This window comes from Paramormyrops kingsleyae, chromosome 13, assembly GCF_048594095.1.
Source record: "Paramormyrops kingsleyae isolate MSU_618 chromosome 13, PKINGS_0.4, whole genome shotgun sequence".
NCBI classification, from domain to species: domain Eukaryota; kingdom Metazoa; phylum Chordata; class Actinopteri; order Osteoglossiformes; family Mormyridae; genus Paramormyrops; species Paramormyrops kingsleyae.
The window spans coordinates 21,220,649-21,239,231 of NC_132809.1; the positions used below are offsets into that span (position 1 = coordinate 21,220,649).

At 45.6% G+C, this 18,583-nt stretch overlaps 2 protein-coding genes across 8 annotated transcripts; one reads left to right on the plus strand and one right to left on the minus strand.

Annotated features, from left to right (window-relative positions):
- The first annotated feature begins 325 nt into the window (after nt 1-325).
- On the plus strand, nt 326-7,990 carry cfap263 (cilia and flagella associated protein 263). Its single transcript, XM_023841692.2, has 8 exons — nt 326-1,011; nt 2,334-2,445; nt 4,109-4,270; nt 4,403-4,558; nt 5,061-5,297; nt 5,831-5,938; nt 7,110-7,265; nt 7,350-7,990. The coding sequence occupies exons 1-8, from the start codon at nt 857-859 to the stop codon at nt 7,425-7,427; spliced, it is 1,164 nt and encodes a 387-aa protein (XP_023697460.1). The 5' UTR covers nt 326-856; the 3' UTR covers nt 7,428-7,990.
- A 2,444-nt stretch (nt 7,991-10,434) lies between these two features.
- On the minus strand, nt 10,435-18,429 carry znf319b (zinc finger protein 319b). Of its 7 annotated transcripts, none has more exons than XM_023841677.2 (2): nt 18,354-18,429; nt 10,435-13,510 (listed from the first exon to the last, which is right to left on the minus strand). In XM_023841677.2, exon 2 carries the CDS (start codon nt 13,154-13,156, stop codon nt 11,348-11,350), a length of 1,809 nt encoding a protein of 602 aa, XP_023697445.1. In that variant the 5' UTR covers nt 13,157-13,510; nt 18,354-18,429; the 3' UTR covers nt 10,435-11,347. The 7 variants fall into 7 exon arrangements, with proteins under 7 accessions (XP_023697445.1, XP_023697443.1, XP_023697444.1 ...); XM_023841675.2 differs by lacking the exon at nt 18,354-18,429 and adding an exon at nt 17,409-17,502 and having other exon boundaries at nt 10,435-13,507; XM_023841676.2 differs by lacking the exon at nt 18,354-18,429 and adding an exon at nt 17,409-17,501.
- Between the last annotated feature and the right edge of the window lie 154 nt (nt 18,430-18,583).

Sequence of the window (18,583 nt, forward strand, 5' to 3'; positions counted from 1 at the left end):
GCCCGTACTCCGGATTGCAGTACAGATACCCGGAAGAGAACGGAGACAGGAAGCGTAGTGCCGCATTCATTGAAACCAAATATCGGTGGTATTAACGATATGGAAGAAGAGTCGTTGGCGCCCCCTTTTAGCGCGGAGGTCAACATTAAGAAATGAAAATCAGCGATTCTCAACCCGGGGGTCGCGACCCAAGTATTTCTGACTATACGTTTGCAAATTTCTTAAGCTCAAGATTTTGTCAAGCTTGTGAACTGTTTGTTTATATTTAAAACGCTAAAGCCTGCTAAGGTGATTGTCTTTCATTTTAATTAGACTTGATGCGATCGATATACATTCACAATACTCGGAGATTACCGGGTTACGAAGGGGTTACGTTCCGACAAACCTACATCGTAAAGCGAAAATGCGTTTTAATACAGTACACCTGACCTAACAAACGTCGTAGCTGAGCCTATAGCTTCCACATATACATGTTTAGAACACTTACATTAGCCTACAATTTGGCGAAATCATTAACACAAAGCCTATTTTATAATAAACATGTAATTTACTGAATGATGTACTGAAAGTGAAAAATATTTACCCCCTGTATTTTAATACCGCCTGCAGTTTAATGAACATGCAGTTTCATTAAAAGTAACTTAAGAAAGTGCAGCAGCATGAGCATGTACGGCCCCCGCCGATTCTTTTAATCAAACGCTCGATTCATTTAAACGAACAGTTCGATAGAGTCGGTTCTGTAAATTGAACCGAACATTTCACTATTTAACAGAGGTAACTATAATACGGTGGCAGTGTCTTAAATAGTAATTAGTAGTTAGTAAATAGTAGTTAAGTTGGAGGGGTTTTTTAGCCAATGAGTGTCGAGGATGAAACATTTTTCTTGAATCCAATTGGTCTTGCTGGGCCTCGCGGAGTGTTTACCTTGGTAACCATGGCGCAGAACAAGCTCAGCACCGAAGTTCCAGAAATGGAGAAACAACAACTTGTTCACATCACGGAAGAACTCAGGTAAAACGGGCGCAAGTGATTCCAGCAAAACAAACTTTAGGAGAAACAATCCGGTCTGATTTTTCTGCGTGTTACTAGTCTTGGTATATAACCATGCATAAAATACACGTGAAGTTTACTACTAAACCAAGCACACAATGATCAGAAGTCCTACTCATGAATCTTTTATTTGTTTATTATACATCTATATCTGTTTTTTTGCACTGTCTGTATTGTCTGCATGCACTGTGCGTTTTATGCTGCTGTAGCACCAGAATGTCCTGCTTGGGATCAATAATATACGGGCGGTGAACAATATGACGGAAACACCACATCGAAGACTGTAACTTTGAAGTAACTTAACCACAGTTACACACGCAGCTACACAGTTGCCAGCTAACAGTAAAAGTCAGGTATAAAAGAGGTGTGTCCAGGGGCAGATTAAGCTATCTGGGAGCACTATAGGCAAGTTTCCTGAGATGTAATAGGACCCTGATGTTTGTCCAGACCTACTGAGTACGTATTACTACACACTGGGTGTTACAATCAACCAGGGACATTAGAGGGCAGTGGGTAGCTGCACCCCTGCAGTCAACACAGTAATATCTGAGTTTTCAAAGCAGACTATTAGCAGACTTACTAAGGGACCGAAGAGTCTGTGCCCAAAACTGCAAAATGATTTAATGTGTGCAGGGGAGCAGCCTCAAAAATCATGACCGCATACGCTAAACAGAGACAAGCTACAACGGCAAAGAAGAACATTGGCCGCAAGTCAAAGCTCACCGACAGGGACAGAGGGACTCATAACAGGACAGATGCTAAATACCACAAAGTATGGCCTAAAAATTAACCACAAAATATCTGCGTCATCTTTCACTAGTTTTTCTACACCTGGAGGGCTGTTTATTAGGAGGAAGACATAGGATGATTCCACCACCCTTGGTCTGTCACCTCATGGCAGTCACTAGGGGCGATTACCACTCCACTGGGTCAGACAAGCCATGTGAGGTCATTTAACAGGACCAGGTGTCCCTATTCCTTATTGGGTCCCTTAATACAGTCTTAGACCGTCAAAGAAAATGATGATCTTCATGTTGTATAAAAATGTGTCTGACAAAGTTTGTCAGCTTAGCCATTTCAGAATCTCCCCTAAAGTCACCCCAGTATTTGCAGCATCCATCCAACACACCCGTGTATTTTTATCACTTCACATGGCTAATCAATATCTCATTGACTTTTTAAAAATAATGAAATGTAATTTAATTAGGTTTACTTGGTCAAAGTGGAGCACCTGAGTGGAGCATCAGAGTGTCTACCATGACACCCCCTTTGCATTCCTGTAGGAGGTCCAACGCTGCCCTCCAGCTGGAGAATGAGATGTTTGAGCAACATCTCAACCGGCTGAGCCTTGCCTCACAGCTGGAGTCGGAACACTTTGGAGTGGACTCTCAGAGGGTAACGGGAGCGGTTAAATGCTGTCTGGGTCTGAATTTAAATGTGGTTAAAATACGTTTAGTGAAGGGTCTTCAACAAGGGCTATTAGGAGGAACTGCAGGGGCTCCGTGAATCTTTGTGTAATGACAAACTGATTTGTGTGAAATTCTACAAAATATGTCTACAAATAAATTTTATACAAACTCAAACCAGTAATAAGTCAAGCCACTGGAAATCACTGCAAACTGCTCTATGGATTAAACATGATCGTTTGGTTGTCATTCAGAGTCTTAATCAGAGGTGGAGAATTCAGGTCCAGAGAGTACAAATCCAGACCAAGATTTTGTTTCAACCAACCAGTTGAGTATAAAGAGTCACAGTCACAGAGTACTCAACTGGTTGGTTGAATCAAAATCTTGGTCTGGATTTGTACTCTCTGGACCTGAAATCTCCACCTCTGCTCTAAATTCAGTTAAAATGTTGTTGTACTGGTGTCCCACTGGGACAATAGAGACAAACGTTATGTACGCTGAATAAGCGCTGTGTTAATGAACAGTGACCTACATTGTTATTACTAAGGTGTTACGAAATAGAATGATTATGCATGTGGTAATATTGTAATTTGTCCATTTTGTTTATTTATTTGTATGTTCATATACATACTGTATATAACCTCCACTGCACCATAGACACTGAGTCCGTTTCCCTCAATTTGGTACTGGTACTTTAAGTTCCTGTATTCTAACAAAAAAAGAAACCTGAACCATGTACACACTTTAAAATCTGTGAAGTGAAACAAAAATGTAATGTAGCAATTACAAAGTTTCAATTAATAATGTTTATAATTATCATATTGTAAGCTTCAAGTAAGTAAGTAAAGTTTATTATGAACCTTTCACACACAGGGAAAACTCACAGTGCTGTACAAAACTAAATGCAGTAAAACAAAAAAAAAAAACAATGTAAAAATACATAAGTGCAAAATACACAACAGTACATGACAAAACATGATCACAAGATGACATTTTTTCAAAAGTCTAAGAAAAAAGGTAAGTTTAGAGCTGCCATTAAAAACATTCTGCAAAACACAAGACAAACTAAATAACTACAGATGCTCCTCTACTTACGAACTTTCAACTTACGAACTTTCAAACATACGAACAGAGGACTGTAAGTCCAAATTGTGTTCATTGGGTTCCCGTTTCCTGTCCGCAACATCAAAGTTTTTTTCTTGCGCGCCAATTCCACCTAGTACGACTTCTGGCTGCTACTCCCGCTACGCAGCAGCATAGCGTGCGTACTCCCAGGATCTTACTTCTTTGTACTTGCGTTGAATGATGATTTACGAACATTTCAAGTTACGAACAGCCGTTCGGAACGTAACTTGTTCGTAAGTAGAGGAGCGTCTGTACTTTAATAGGGTCATTTTCATTTATTTATTCATAAATAAACAGGATGATATAGTTGTTGCTCATGTAAATATAGGCCAGGCCTGATCTGTAACACAATTTTATAATGTGCGAACAGGAGGTCCCTCCTCTGTCTCTCTCTCCTCCAAGGGGTCCCAGGTTTGAAAGAGGCTGAAGACCCTTGCTTTACAGTAGTTTTTATTGTGCCTGTCACAGTGAGCTTGCAGCATGGGGGGCAGCTTGAGCGGTTGTGCTGACAGCCTGCTCCCTGACAGGGGCGTGAGCGGCACTCCAAAGCGCGGAGCTCGGCCTGCGACCAGCTGCCACTGCTCACCACGGAGCAGAAGTGTGAGGTGGCACAGCAGGAGCTGGAGGAGATCAAAGCGGACCTGGAGAAGGGCAAGGCTAATGCCACGAGAGTCCTGAACGATTTACAGGTGATTAATCCTTAACGTCAAAAAGAGAGAGGAGAGACCGTCTGGCACCGCGCACTGCCGGGTACCTGGGGCTGTCTGGCACTGCGCACTGACAGGTACCTGGGGCTGTGTTTGACTTCTCACCCACCTCAGGCTAACCTGGAAGAGGCACAAATCCGCCTGGTAGAAATAAAGAAAATGAGGAGCGAGTTTGAACGCGACATCGCCAAGGCAACGCAGGAGAAGAGGGGCGCCAAGCTGGGGGCTGAGAAGCTCACCCGATATTTCGAGGACAGGATGAGGTTAAAGGTCAGTGGGAGGTCTGGTTAGTCACAGGACTGCGGTTGAGGCCGTAGATTCTGAATGCAGCTTTTATAATATTTCCAAAGATTTCTCAAAGTATATTTGCCCTAAATAAACTGAATGGTTATTTAATAAGACCTATTTATTTAATTCAGTGGGTTATGCCACTATTCCTGTGATCAGAAGGTTGCTGGTTCAAATCCTAGGGTTGGCACTGTTGGGCTCTTGAGCAAAGCCCTTAACCCTCAGCTGCTCCAGGGACAATCTAACCCTGCATAAACATCTTTTGTGGATAAAAGTGTTTGATAAATAAATGTAATGTACTGTAGCTGTGTGTACTGTAGCTGTGTGTACTGTAGCTGGGTGTACTGTAGCTGTGTGTACTGTAGTTGGGTGTACTGTAGCTGTGTGTACTGTAGCTGTGTGTACTGTAGCTGTGTGTACTGTAGCTGGGTGTAATGTAGCTGTGTGTACTGTCCGAACACTACATGAGCGATTCCCTCTGCAGGACGCCTTGATAGAGAAGCTGCGGCTGATGAATGCTGCCCTAAAGGTACACAAGAGGAAGGTATGGATGCAGCTGCGCCAGAAGGAGGAGATGGGCGAGGCTCTGCAGAAGGTGGACTTCCAGAAACTGAAGATCGAGAACACAGACTACCTGGAGCTCAACAACAAGCGGAACCAGGAGCTGCTGCACTTCAAACTGAAAGCTGGGAAGGTGATGCAGATGTTAAGCTCAGCCAAGGTCAGTGTTCCAAGCATCTTTCTGGAGACCACTCCAATATCCATGCCTGTCGCAGGGCTCACATTCACCATTCCGAACAGACCACACGTCCTTGAGCTGTGGGAGAAACCCAGATTAACCAGTAGATGCCCAACAAACCTGAGGAAAACATGCAAACACACATAAAGCTGTGGTTAGGAATCGAATCCACAGGATTAGGGGTGTCAGGTGATGTTCTTCTATGGACAATATATATTTATTTTCAGTTGCTTAGGTGACACTGATATACAAAGTGACTTAGAGTTGCACACTGGCTACTTTACTGGAGACAGTCAGGCTGAGTGCTTTTTGTTATTGTGCCTTTAACCAGTAGGCCACCTGCTGTCCAGCATGAACAGGTGCAGCTTGGCTTAGCAGAGCTTCAAGAGGGACTGTATTTTACAGAAAAGGCCAAATGAGGATCACAGTGGGTCACATGTGACTGCAAATGGGCTCCATTTGGGCTCCGTACTTTATGGTTTGTGACTGATGGCATTTGGTCATGTTCATTACAGAGATGTCTCCAGGATGCCACCCTCGAGTCTGAGTCACTGAACCACGATATCGCCTCTCGCAGGCACATGCTGGCGAAGATCCAGGTTGAGATGGTCCTGGCTGAAGAGGTGGGTTCATGGTTCCCTCACAGACTTCAAAGGGCGCTTTTCCACTGCACTGGGTACCGAACTTTTGGTACTAAAAATCAGTAGATTCCTTTTCCCATTGATTTCAAGTGCAGTACCTGTGCCAGCACCTAATTACCAAAGCAGCTGGGCTACTCCTTGGGTACTTTGGGGTGGGACTGGCAAACATGTTCATTGTCGAATGGCTATGCTACCTGCCTCTGAAACATAAAATACAACCGCCATCTTGAAAAAGTGTGGTTACAAACTCAGATAACAATGATAAATGAAGTTAAAAAAAAAAAGTTATAATAAGGGCAACGTGGACAAATTAGGAGACCAAAGCTGTAACTGTAATCTGATCAGAAGAACCAGAAGAAGATCTGGGTGGCATGACAAGAAATAAAAAAGTATTTGCTATAATATGTTAAAGTTGCATGATATTGGAAAAATTTAAAATATCACAATATGATTTTTTTTAATGATAAATATTGCAATATATTTAAGCTATAAAGGAATTCAAAATAAATTTCTCGCAAATGCATCTATGAGTGATTTGAACAGGGAGGATGAAAATGATTGTCTTGCAGAGCTCATGCGAAAGTTGCAATGGTAAACTTTAAACTATATATTAAACATATACTAAGCAAAATTGAAAATGACAGAGTAAAATTTTTTTCTGAAACTTAAACCTTCCGTGCTATAATGTCCAGACAGTTTGAAGATATGAAAAGCCTGATCTTAAACCAACTGTCGACTGTCACGGTGACAATTGCATGTGCATAGCATGCGATGTTGGTATTAATATCACACATTGCCTGGCCCTATAATATACTATACTCGTTTTTCCAGTTCACTACAGAACACCGTGCCTCATGTTGTAAGGATTGGTGCCCATCTGCCCCTGTCCCATGTGTCTTGTCCCCATTTGGCCTGCAGGTGTCGTTGGCCATCCTGTTCATCTTGTAGCCCCTCAGTCCCTAGTGTGTTTTCCAAATCCTTGGGACACCGTGTGGCTTAACAGGCTGAATGGTTGGACCATCAAGCCATACGGCAGCCCAGGGAGTAAGGAAACACACTAGGGACAGGATGGCCAGCAACACCTGCAGGCGCCCATTGACTCCTGCGTGGCCGTGTGTTGTGTTTGTGTCCCCCCGGCACCCCCTGCTGGCAGGAGCGATCCAAGGCAGAGGTACTGAACAGGAAGCTGCACAGGCGTCTGGAGGAGTATAATGTGCCTGATGTGCTACAGTACGTCCAGGTCACGATGGCCCACAGAAAGCTGGAGCAGACCGTGCACAACTGGGAGCGCAAGACTGACATTGCCCAGGTAAGGGCCTTGTGGAGCAGGACTAGATGAGGTAGAGGGGTTATTTTATCCCAAACCAACACTGAGCCCACCTTCTCTCTGCAGATGGCTCTGAAGGCCCACACCAAGGGCTGTAATCGTGGATGGACTGGGCCCAGTCTGGACTCTGTGACCACACCATGACTGTTCACTGTACTACGAAGTGGGGTTACTGGCTTATCGGGGTAACTTGTCGGATTTAAGGTACCACAGTTTAAATGGACTTCATATTCGTTCACTTACATTTTGCCCAGACTACCTTAAATCCGACAAGTTGGTTGGTAAAGTGACTGAACCCCGCTTCGTAGTACAGGCCACAGGGGATACACCACGCCCAATTTCTGAAGGTCTTTTCCTCCTCATGCTGGAAACATAACGCCTAATGCCTGGTTAATCTGTGGTTTAGCTTCTTTTCACTGCTGTAATATTTGGAGGGGGGACAGAATGGCTGAAAATGGCCACATTGACACAGATGGTAGCAGCACAACAATTCCAGAGTTACTACTTTGGCTCAGTTTCTGATTACCCGCCCGTGCCCAAGCAGTATTTCTGTTTCATGCCATGAACAAAGAATACATGAATCCTTGTTTCCAGATAGATTCCTGCACGAACCCTCATGTCTCATAGGAACTGAAGATCGTATATATGCACATTGAATATATACTGAATTTTGTTATACTTGCTAGTTGCCACCTGTACAATGACAATAAAGGTATCATTTTTTCCTAATGAAACACTTAAATATACATTGTGTGCACTGATTAATATGTTTTTAAAAAGCATATTTTTATAATGTATTTTTCCCAGAATAGTATAAGTCAATTTGTGCATGTAAAGCAACTCGATTAGCATAGAAAGCGTACGAAGCATATGAAGCAGGTGCCATCGGAGTTCCTATTTGTACTCTGAACAAGCATAGGTTCTCTGCTAAGAATCTCCGCATGATAGTCATGTTGTGTGTGTGTGTGTGTGTGTGTGTGTAAACTCACCGTGCTCACGTGGGTGGGGAGGCTCATTGCTGCTGTCACATAAGAACGACACGGCGTTAATGAAAAATTTTTATTTGTTAGTGCTGTGTGTATTAAATGCTACATACAGATTATTTTTTTTAGCTTGAATGTACATATTAATCGCCACACAAGGGTTTTGCCATGTTTTCCACAAACTACAAATTAAAAAAAAGCTAAATGGGGGACGGGGGGGGTGTTCCTAAGCACATATACAAGGAACAGCAGGTTACAGAAGCTAACACTGTGTGCATGCACAGGGCCTTCACACTGCCCAGGTCAAAGGTCAAAGGTCATGTTGCTTACGCCATACAACCTGTCAATCAACCATATCCAATATCAACTATCTAAAGCCCTTAAAACTCCTAATCATAATATAGATATAAAGTTCTTAAACAATAATTTTAAAAAGAGAAATTATACAACACAAACTGGCAAAATACAAAAACACTTCCTTTAACCTAATTACCTTTTGACCTGTAGTGTATCTGCAATGCTCGGAGTTTAAAAAAAACAAAATAATACCCATATTTTTAATAGGAATCTCAACAACAACAACAACAGGACAGACTGCACAGTGAACAAGAAACTAAATGGCCTCTCGTCAGGCCCAGAGCCGAAGGGATTCATGACCCCCCTTTTGGGGTGGGGGACTTGGCGGGGCAACTGATCCTCCCGAGAACGTCTGTGGCAGGGGGGAGAGGGCTTCACCACCAAACCCATCACGGCTCGAGCCTCTGCATGTCCCAGAGGCGGCTGGGACAGGTCTGAACGTGATCGCTAAACGTCATTAAATATAAACTGAAAGATCCAGCACCATTTCAGTACAGTACAAGCCCTGGCTTTTCCCCATCATACATTAGGTGGAAAAACTAAACAAAATGAAGGTAAACCAACATCACTGGGTGACCCTGCCCCTGTTTTTTTCTTCTCTTTACTGCTGCAGTATCACTTTAATTCAGTTTCCCTTCTTGTCTGAGTCAGACTGGCTGTGAGAGAGGGACCCACCCGCTAGTGTGCTGCGCAATGAGGTGGGCCCAGGTCACATGACCCCCCAGCTTCAGTGCGCCGCACAGCAAGGCAGATCCTGGTCACATGACCTGCTGTGATCGTGGCTGGCGTGATTTCCTTTATCCTCCTCACATGGCGGGAGAACGGCGGATGACCTCAGCTACAGACCGAGGGAGAAGGGCAGGGCAGGCTGTCGGGAGGCCCTATGGCTCTTCACCACCCATCCTCACCGGTCTCTCGAGACAAGTGAATTAAACGCAGCCCTGTGTCACACTTGTGCCTGTGTACAGAGCAGGTCATCTCAGCAAAGCATTTCATGTTAAGCCCTTTGCTCAGTGGTACATCAGAGCCCCCCCCCCCTGCAACTTTTCAAGTCCAGCTCTTTAACCATTACGCCACCTGCTGCTCTCTGTGTCACACTGCCACGGTGTCGTCCAGTTGAGGCTTGCAAAGGTCACCTTCTCCACCTGGGCCCAGCTAAAGATGACCAGAGGGGCCCCATTTAGGGGGGTTGGGGGGGGACGTGGGAAATGGTCGACAGGCTCCCAGAGTCTGCAAGGCTTCATCTAAATCCCTGGGCATCAACCCTCCAGTGAAACAGAGTGTTAATCTATTGGGGTCTAGAACTGCAGCACAACTCCACTGAATATAATGGCATCAACTGAAATGAGGGGCGATTTAGCAGCCGGAGGAGGGGTGGCAACCTTAAAACACTACAATAACTGTAAGTACACAGAAGAAAAAGTAGCTACAGACACAACAGCAGATGCATTTTATAAACACACACAAGGCAGGTCCTACTACATGACTTGTAAACATATTAGCATACATTATTTTATGTACATACAGTAACACGGGGACCTTGGACAGGTTCAGGCATGGCAGGAAAGATAGACTGTTCTCTATAAGTGTATCAACTGTATATATGGATAGAAATTAGAAGTAATATATATATATGTATTTATATATATATATTTAAATTTATTTATTTACTTATATAGCAAATGGTGGAGAATTCATCAAAGGCCTTGACTCTCCAGCTGGTTAATCCCCATTTTTTTTTTTTTTTTTGTTTTGAAGGGGGGGGTGGGTGGGCGGGCTTGGTATCATTGGATTGGGGCGGGGGGGGGGGGTGTACGCACATGACAGTAATATTTCACAACTATTTATGACACTTTCAAATGTTGTTCCAGGACCACAGCCGTTACTCCGGGGAGACGGAGTCGCTCCGATTGGTGCGTAAAGATGTCCGCAGACAGCTCCGCCCCCCATCCCCCTGCCTTCCCCTGAGACGTGGGGGGGGCAGAGATGGAAGGGGTGGGCTTTACTGACTCTGCCCTGTACCCCGGTCCTGGTGTCACGGTAAGGAGTCCAGGTCCAGCTTCATAATTGGCCAGGTGAAGGTCCAAGGCAGAAGGTCCCCTTTAAAAAGTCACGTCTAATGCCTGTTTCAGTTTCTTGTCCCTCCCCTTGCACCTTTCATATTTTAAACAAATTTTATCTAAATGTCAGAGTTCAGTCACTTTACCAACCAAAAAAAACATGGGTACCAGTCCTCAGGTGTCAGAACGGTGCCTCAGGGAGTACAGGAGAGAGCTCCAGAGGGGCCCATTGATGGGGGAGTGAGACCGTTGGGGAGCGCATGGGCATTCTGCCCTGGGGGGCACAGGGTTGAGGGAGGAGATCCCGAGTCCCGGTTCTGGAACCGAATGCCAGTCTGGAGCAGTCGTGGGCCAGATGGAAGAGGATGCCGTGTGGTGACTCCAGCCAGTCGACAAAGCAACTGACGCGTTTAAAAATTGGGAGGATGGGGGGGGGGTGCACTTTTCCTTCGAGTTGTGAGGGTGACCTCATGCACCCCAGCAGGCACGCGGCCGCACGTCACCTGGAGAAAATCCGTGGCTAATTTCAGAGGCGTGGGGATGGGGTGGGGGCTATGGGCGCCGAACACTGGTTGCTGATCCCTGGCACCTCTGCACGAGACTGAAGAGAGGGCATGTGGAGCAGTTTATGGGGATGGAGGCGTGGGGGGCAAAGCTGGTGCCACTATATGCAGGGGGGCACGGTGTAGCCCCCACCCTCGGCCGTGTGCTGCACGGTGTGCTCCTGCAGGGCGCCCAGGTCCCCAAAGCGCTCCCCGCACCACACGCATTTGAACTGCGCTTCGCGGGCATGTACGCTCTGGTGCTTGGCCAAGTGCTCCCGCTGCTTGAAACCCTTGTCGCAGCTGGGGCACTTGAAAGGCTTCTCACCCGTGTGCACGCGCCGGTGCCGCTGCAGGTCTGACGAGTACTTGAAGCGTTTCTCGCAGTCGGGGCACTTGAGCGGCTTCTCGCGGGCCGGGTCGCAGCGGTGCTGCACAAACTCAGATGAGGAGAGGAAACGGCGGTCGCACAGCGAGCACTTGAGCGGCTTCTCGGAGCAGTGCGAGTTCTGGTGCCGCTGCAGCGTCGACGACTTCTTGTAGCCTTTGCCGCACACGTCGCATTTGTACGGCCGGTCGGCAGCTGCAGCGGCGGCTGCCCCCCCGCACTTGTGGCGCAAGAGCTCTCCTGATTGGCTGAAGCCCTTCTGGCAGGAGGCACACTTGAACAGGCTGTCCATGCCATGCACGTGCTGGTGGTAAAGCAGATGAGACGGCTGCAGGAAGCCCTTGTCGCAGAGGTTGCACTTAAAGGGCCGGTCCGCGGCACCTTTGTGCGTGCGACGGTGGCGCACTAGCGCGTACTGCTGCTTGAAGCTCATCTGGCACTCGTCGCACTGGAAGGGGCGCTCCTCCGAGTGTGTGCGCTCGTGTTGCCGCAGGTCCGACGGCCGCTTGAAACCCTTGCCGCAGGCGGCGCAGCGGAAAGGCCGCTCGCCAGCCGGCTGGCACTGGTGGTGCAGCAGCTCCGAGGACTCCTTGAAGTGCATCTCACACAGGTTGCACTTGAAGAGGTGCTCTCCCGAGTGAGCATACATGTGCCGCACGAGGTGCGAGCGGTGCTTGAAGCTCTTCTCGCAAGCAGCACACTTGTAAGGCCGCTCGGAACTGTGCGTGCGCTGGTGGTGCGCCAGGTGCGACGACTGGCTGAAGCTCTTGTCGCAGGCGTCGCATTTGTACGGCTTCTCACCCGTGTGCACGCGCTCGTGCCGTGACAGCTCCGACAAGTGCCGGAAGCCCTTCTGGCACACGGAGCACTTGTAGGGCCGGTCAGGAGACGAGGCCTCAAAGGCGGTGGGCGCAGAGGCTCCCACAGCAGCCCCTCCCCCGGAGGCGGTGCCCTCAGCCGCCGGCTGCTGGGGGTTGGTGGCGGAGGGTGTGGGCGTGGCGTTGCCAGAGGAACCGGGCCGATAGGTCTTCTCGCAGATGGAGCACTTCATGGGGTTGCCGCTGCTGTGGGCCGTGTGGTGCTCAGCCAGAGAGGTGAGCAGGGAGAAGCCCATCTTACAGACCCCACACACGAAGGGCTTCTGCTCCACCTGCACGCACTGGTGCTCCAGCAAGTCGGTGGCCTGGTGGAAGATCTTAAGGCACTGGGTGCACTGGAAGGAGCGGTCCTGACTCACCATGCACTGGTGCTCATGCGGATTGGCCAGGTGCGAGATGTCGTGGCCGCAGGCCCCGCACTTGTGCCCACCATCGCCCCCTACCTGCAGGGAGGGCTGCTGCGCCTGGACGGCATGCTGCTGCTGGGGCGGCGCCTGTTGCTGCTGGTGCTGCTGTGGCTGCTGGTGTTGCTGCTGCTGCTGGAGGCTGGGGTCCGGCTGCAGGACGATGCCGTACACGGCACAGCCCAGTGCGCTTTCTGCCCCCGGTGGGATGGTGTGCACCACGGGGGGGGCCACAGCGTGCTGCTGCCACGCCTCCGTCATCCTGACTGCCGAGTAGGGATTCAGGTTTCAGGAATTCTAGGGGCAGCCTTGGATCATCGGTGGATGGGAGGCAAAGGGGGATTCAGGCAGAGGGGCGTAGCAGCCGGTGAATGGCAGGGACACACTGCTGAGCCTCTCACTCCTCAGTTCACTATTGGAGAAGGCGAGTCAAAAGCAAATGACCTGACTTCCAAGTGCAAGCGGATTAGTACTTTGGGTCCGGTGCCACGGTACCAAGTGGGTTCTCAAGAGTTCACCAAAACTTAAGTCAGAAACTGTGAGAAGAAAAGTTCTGCATTTGCTGCTCATGTCCATCCATCTCACCCTCTTCCCTCGATGCTCACACAGCTTCTGCTGAAAGAAGACAAATATATTATTACCCAATAGCCCATCACTGGCTTGGACACTGAATATATGCTACCATTAGCCGATTTCCTCCTTAATATGCTTTTAGGTGTATGCTTCCATTACTCCCTTTAATCCTTTATATACTCTCCCACTATATTATGCTGTTATATTCATACTAATATACTTCACCCTTGGCCCCCTTACTTCTTGCTGTACTCTGCTCTTGCTTACAGTATTCATTTATACACTACATACACACAACAGTCAGCAGTCACTCACTATATATATTATGCCCTCACTCCCCACTTATTATTTTAAATATATATATGATAATTTACCATGTCCTGTTTTCATTCCCCATGGCACCTCAAATACTCTTAATACTCCGGTCTTACTTTCCCTACTCATGTTTTATACACACACACTGTATTTATACATACAGTATGCTTTTAATGCATTTCTCTGTTTTAGCTGTGATTTACCTTATAGTAAAAGGCCTCAAAACGATGAATACATATCAACTATTACAAGGACCAAGAGTGTTCAACATCTCAAAATTTTCTCAAATTTACACTCTTCTAAGAAGCCATCTTTTGCTTTGATGACAGCATTGCAAACTCTTTGCATTCTTTCAGTCAGCTTCCAGATGGAGCCACCTGGAATGCTTCTCCAACAATCCTGAAGGTGTCTCCACAAGCTCTTGGTTGGCTACCTTGCTCTTACTCTTCAGTGCAACTATATGATAAAGGATCTATAGGGTTTCGCTCGCTCACACACACACACACACAGTTCAAAAGTCTTAGCCACAGAGATTAAATTTAAATTGTTTTCAAGTTTGTTGTAAAACTATATTATCTGTCAAAGTGTGTAAGCTTATCCATTTCAAAACCTCCCCTAAAGTGACCAGTTTTTGCAGCCACCATCCAATTCACCCATGTATCTTTTGACTCAACCCTAAACCCCACCTTGTTTGGCCAATCAATACCCCATCGAGTCATTTAACAAATCAAGTTAATTAATTAATTGAGCGGGTGGAGAAATGCAACACAAATACATGGGATGGCTGAGGTGCCCCAAAGAGGAGGCTCTGGAACTAAGGCAGAGTTCATGCAGCTATCGAACAAGATATCAGTAACTTTTTTGTATAACTGACAAAATTCTTGTTTACTCAATTAACACAATAAAAAAATAAATATACAATTATTACCAAGATAAACAGGCTTAAACATGTTCTTTGACTGCCTAAGACTACTGCACAGTACTGAATACATATTATATATATGTAATGATATTTATATTCATTGTGCTGCGTCGTCACTCCATTCATTTGAACTTGAACATGCCGAGCAGAAGTGAACATGCCACAGTAGAGATACTCAGACAGTTCCTCATACACGTGAATAAATCCTCTTCAAAGGTGCAGAACTGGACTGGTCACGTGTCAGCAGGATTTCCCCTGCACCAGCCACGAACCGCGTCTCAAACGGCAAATCGTTTCCCAGAATTCTCTGCAGTGGTTTTGTGCACATAGTTCATGACATGTAGCTGGAAGAATCAGGATGCAGATGACCATCCTTCCATCGTCTGTCTGGAATGTTAGCCTATGTTACTGTAACGGTCAGGTCAAATCCACTGGCAGCCTTAACTGTGTGAAGGGACATTTTCCTGACATAGATGCTCTGTTATTTAGCACCACTATAAAGTGTACTCTAATATGAATGTTACGGCGTCTAACAGTATTAAATATAACCTTTAAACGGTCAACAGGTAGCCGTCAAATAAGTAGAAGCTCAACGTTTCTTGCCTTCTGTTTACGGAATAAATCGTGGTCAGTTGGTCTTTACGGTAAACATCTCGCTTACGGTTGACCAACTTGACCGCCCATGCTCCTACGGTAACACACAGAAAGGGAACAGAAAAATACGTTTCACAGGCGAGCTTCTATCCTCCTAGCACCACGGAGACCGGCGTTTCTTTGAAGGTGAACTGAAAACGTTTCCACGCAGACGGCCCCCAAAAGGAGAAACATGGTACAGCTTCTCATGTGGCTTTACCTCCGCCCCTCCTGAGATGGTACGGACAGCCCGTCCGAAAAGCCACGGCCAACCGGCGAGTTGCCTAGGACATCCCAACGCGCCCATCACCTCATTACCAATGCAACCAGTGCAAAGTCTCCGAGAAAAGAGTTTTACACAAAGCTCGGCTTATCTTCTGTAGTCACAAGGACTATTTCGGAATGAAAGCGTTTTCCCTGCCTCACTTCCTGTAGCCTCCGCCGTAGTTAGGCGTAATGCAGCCCGCCACTGCTATTCAAACAAAAAGCAGCTAATTGGCTTTTTGTCATATATTATTGTCATTGTCTAGTAGCGTAACATCCTTTCATCACAAGGGATTAAGGTTAGACATTAAAATCTTTAATCTTCCTGACGTGAATCATTGTTTTCTTTTAGTCTGATAACGATTTAAGCAAATGAGGAAACCTTGGTTTTCCTGGCAGATTAGCTATAATTAGATCGCCCATTTTATGCATACAGGATTTAAACGATATTGCTTTTCCAACATATATTTTACGCAAATACTCATTTTCTGTCCAATTCAAAGGATATAAATATGCAAGGGAACCATTCGTATAGAACAGTCATTACAAAATGGTCCGAATATGACATAAAGCGGCATTTTCTATTGGAAAAGGGAACTATCTTCAAAAAACTAGGTGTTCTGGCGGAAACTGCTCAACATCACATCAGATGCCCCAGCGGTTTTGACATACAAACGACCAGCCGGCGAATCGGTCCCCGGTTCGATTAAATGGGAACCGGACGGCGCGTTTCTCCCGAACGAACCGCGACAAGGAGGAGTTTGAATCAACCCCCCAAAACCTGCACTTTCCGCGAGTCCAATGACACCTACCCCCGTCGGGTCGGCGGCTTGCACCGTTTGCAAAACAATACCTTTTGCAGGGGGGGGAAGAACATAAAGGTCAAGATAAACCCTACAAAGATCCGACATCTACACGGCCGCAGCCGTCTTCATCAAATATATAGCCAGCCGACTGCATAAAATGGATTCGACTCTTAAGTCCAAATAAAAAAAACCCAAAAATAATATATCACTAGGGGGTCAATCTGATACCATCAAATAATTCGAATATATAGATATCAGATGCTAAATCGTATTAGATTGCTGTCGATCAGCAGGGGAAATCACACCGTAATAGCATAACCTTGTTACCTTCTGCACAACCCGCGAGCCACCATTATGTGGATACATTTTATTTCATTTATTCCGGCCGCTAGCTCGGCAGCACCCGATTGATACCCAGTAACTGGGTTTGATCGGCCGCTTAAAAACAAGATGTCTAAAACATGCAAGACACCGCATTTGGTTCTTACGTTGTCCTAACCGTTTTTAGCAATCGCAAACGGAAGCTAGCTAGTTCCACCTTGCCTGATAAAACAGCGAGTTAGTTAGTTACAATAAAACACGATCGCATGCGCCAATTACTCTTAATAACTACGGATCGTGTGCGACTGTAAAAATTGTAAATTCACAAAGCGATTTTGATATACTACCTCAACAGACGTCCAGGGTCGGTACAGCGTGGTTTCCCTTATTTAAAAAAATCTGAGTATTTTTCTCTCGCAGAGGGCAGAACGCAGGCCCTGACAGCCCCCAATCCGCGGACCTAGGCCGCTTCCAGCCCAAGGCCGGGACGGTCAGGAAGGAGCTGTTTTGTGCCTCACATCAAACCACTTTAAAAATGTGCATGTTTCCCCCCGACGGATCCCTTCGATGGCTTTTGTCTTTCGTGCGATCTTACTGTTTTGTTTCTCTTTACTGATGTTATTGCGACTCTTTCTGCCCTGCTCCAGGAATCCGACTTCTGATTTTAAAAAATACTCACAGAGCCGAAATACTGTAGAGAGCACGGGAACCTGAATACGAAATACAGTAATTGCCGGCCACAAAACACACACCGGAAACTTGCGCTGCATGAACACATCACATCCCGAGGGAGTAAATGTCTAATATCAGGCCCAAATATTTTGATGTATAGACAATATAAACATGCAAAACCTAATAATTATCATTTGCTCGGAAAATCGATTATGCGCGGGAAAAGAAAATCATCATATTCGGTAAACATTTCTGCCAACTTTTTTAAATGATCGCTCGTCAACTGATAAACCAATACATACATATTCGCTGGATTCTGATATTTTAAATACATCATGTTTTTTTGTGCACTGCATATGCAAGTTCTTCAGAATTATAAGACCGTTTATTCTCTATTTGTTAATCATCTACGGAACCCAAGTCTTTGGACAAAGTAATTTCATTAGCTATAATACATTACATTCGAAGTTGCTATACACATATGGAGCTATCATGAATTGATTCTCACAAAAGGAAAATTCTTGTTTTTTTTTAACATTAAGATCTGTTTTATTTTATGAAGTTGGCTATATATGGAACTGAAATACAGGAGCAATCTTTTCTTGGCAGATGTAAATTGGCAATTTTCTTTCTATTATATTATGAATTGTTTTGCTTATTTTAATGTTTTTACAACAAGGTTCACTTGCAAACTGCCTGCATGCAATACCGACTTTTAACATGAAGCATTGTGTTTTGACATTACGCGTAAATTTTTGTATTATTTCTGTGAACAAATTTTATTCTAAAAACCACCATAAATTGTATGAGTGTTTTTGTTAAGCGCGTAGTGGTCGTCGCGTCATTTATTAGGATATTTAGTGCATTTCTTTATTAAGCAATAAAATACATTTGTTATATTTGTTCGTTGGTATTATTGTAGTAGAGTATTATAAGTTATAATATAACTTACATGTTTCACTTGGTATTATTAATGTATTTGTGTTTCACGGTAGCAGTTCTTGGGCAGTATGCATTTGTTCTGTGTACTTCCTGCCAATTCATTTTGGAATAAGAACCGCCTGACGTGGATAGACACCTCCTGTACAGTAGGTGGCAGAAATGACAATGGTAACACTTCCTTTGTTCAAATACAAAAGTGTTTAATGCTGATCATAAGATGGCAAGTTTTACCACAATCGT

Bases quoted from the DNA above. Each gene is read 5' to 3' on its own strand.
- cfap263 (XM_023841692.2), top strand. From the start codon at position 857: ATGAGTGTCGAGGATGAAACATTTTTCTTGAATCCAATTGGTCTTGCT. The intron at 4,271-4,402 runs GTGATTAATCCT...CACCCACCTCAG, and splicing joins GAGTCCTGAACGATTTACAG to GCTAACCTGGAAGAGGCACA. The intron at 7,266-7,349 runs GTAAGGGCCTTG...TTCTCTCTGCAG, and splicing joins GCAAGACTGACATTGCCCAG to ATGGCTCTGAAGGCCCACAC.
- znf319b (XM_023841677.2), bottom strand. From the start codon at position 13,156: ATGACGGAGGCGTGGCAGCAGCACGCTGTGGCCCCCCCCGTGGTGCAC.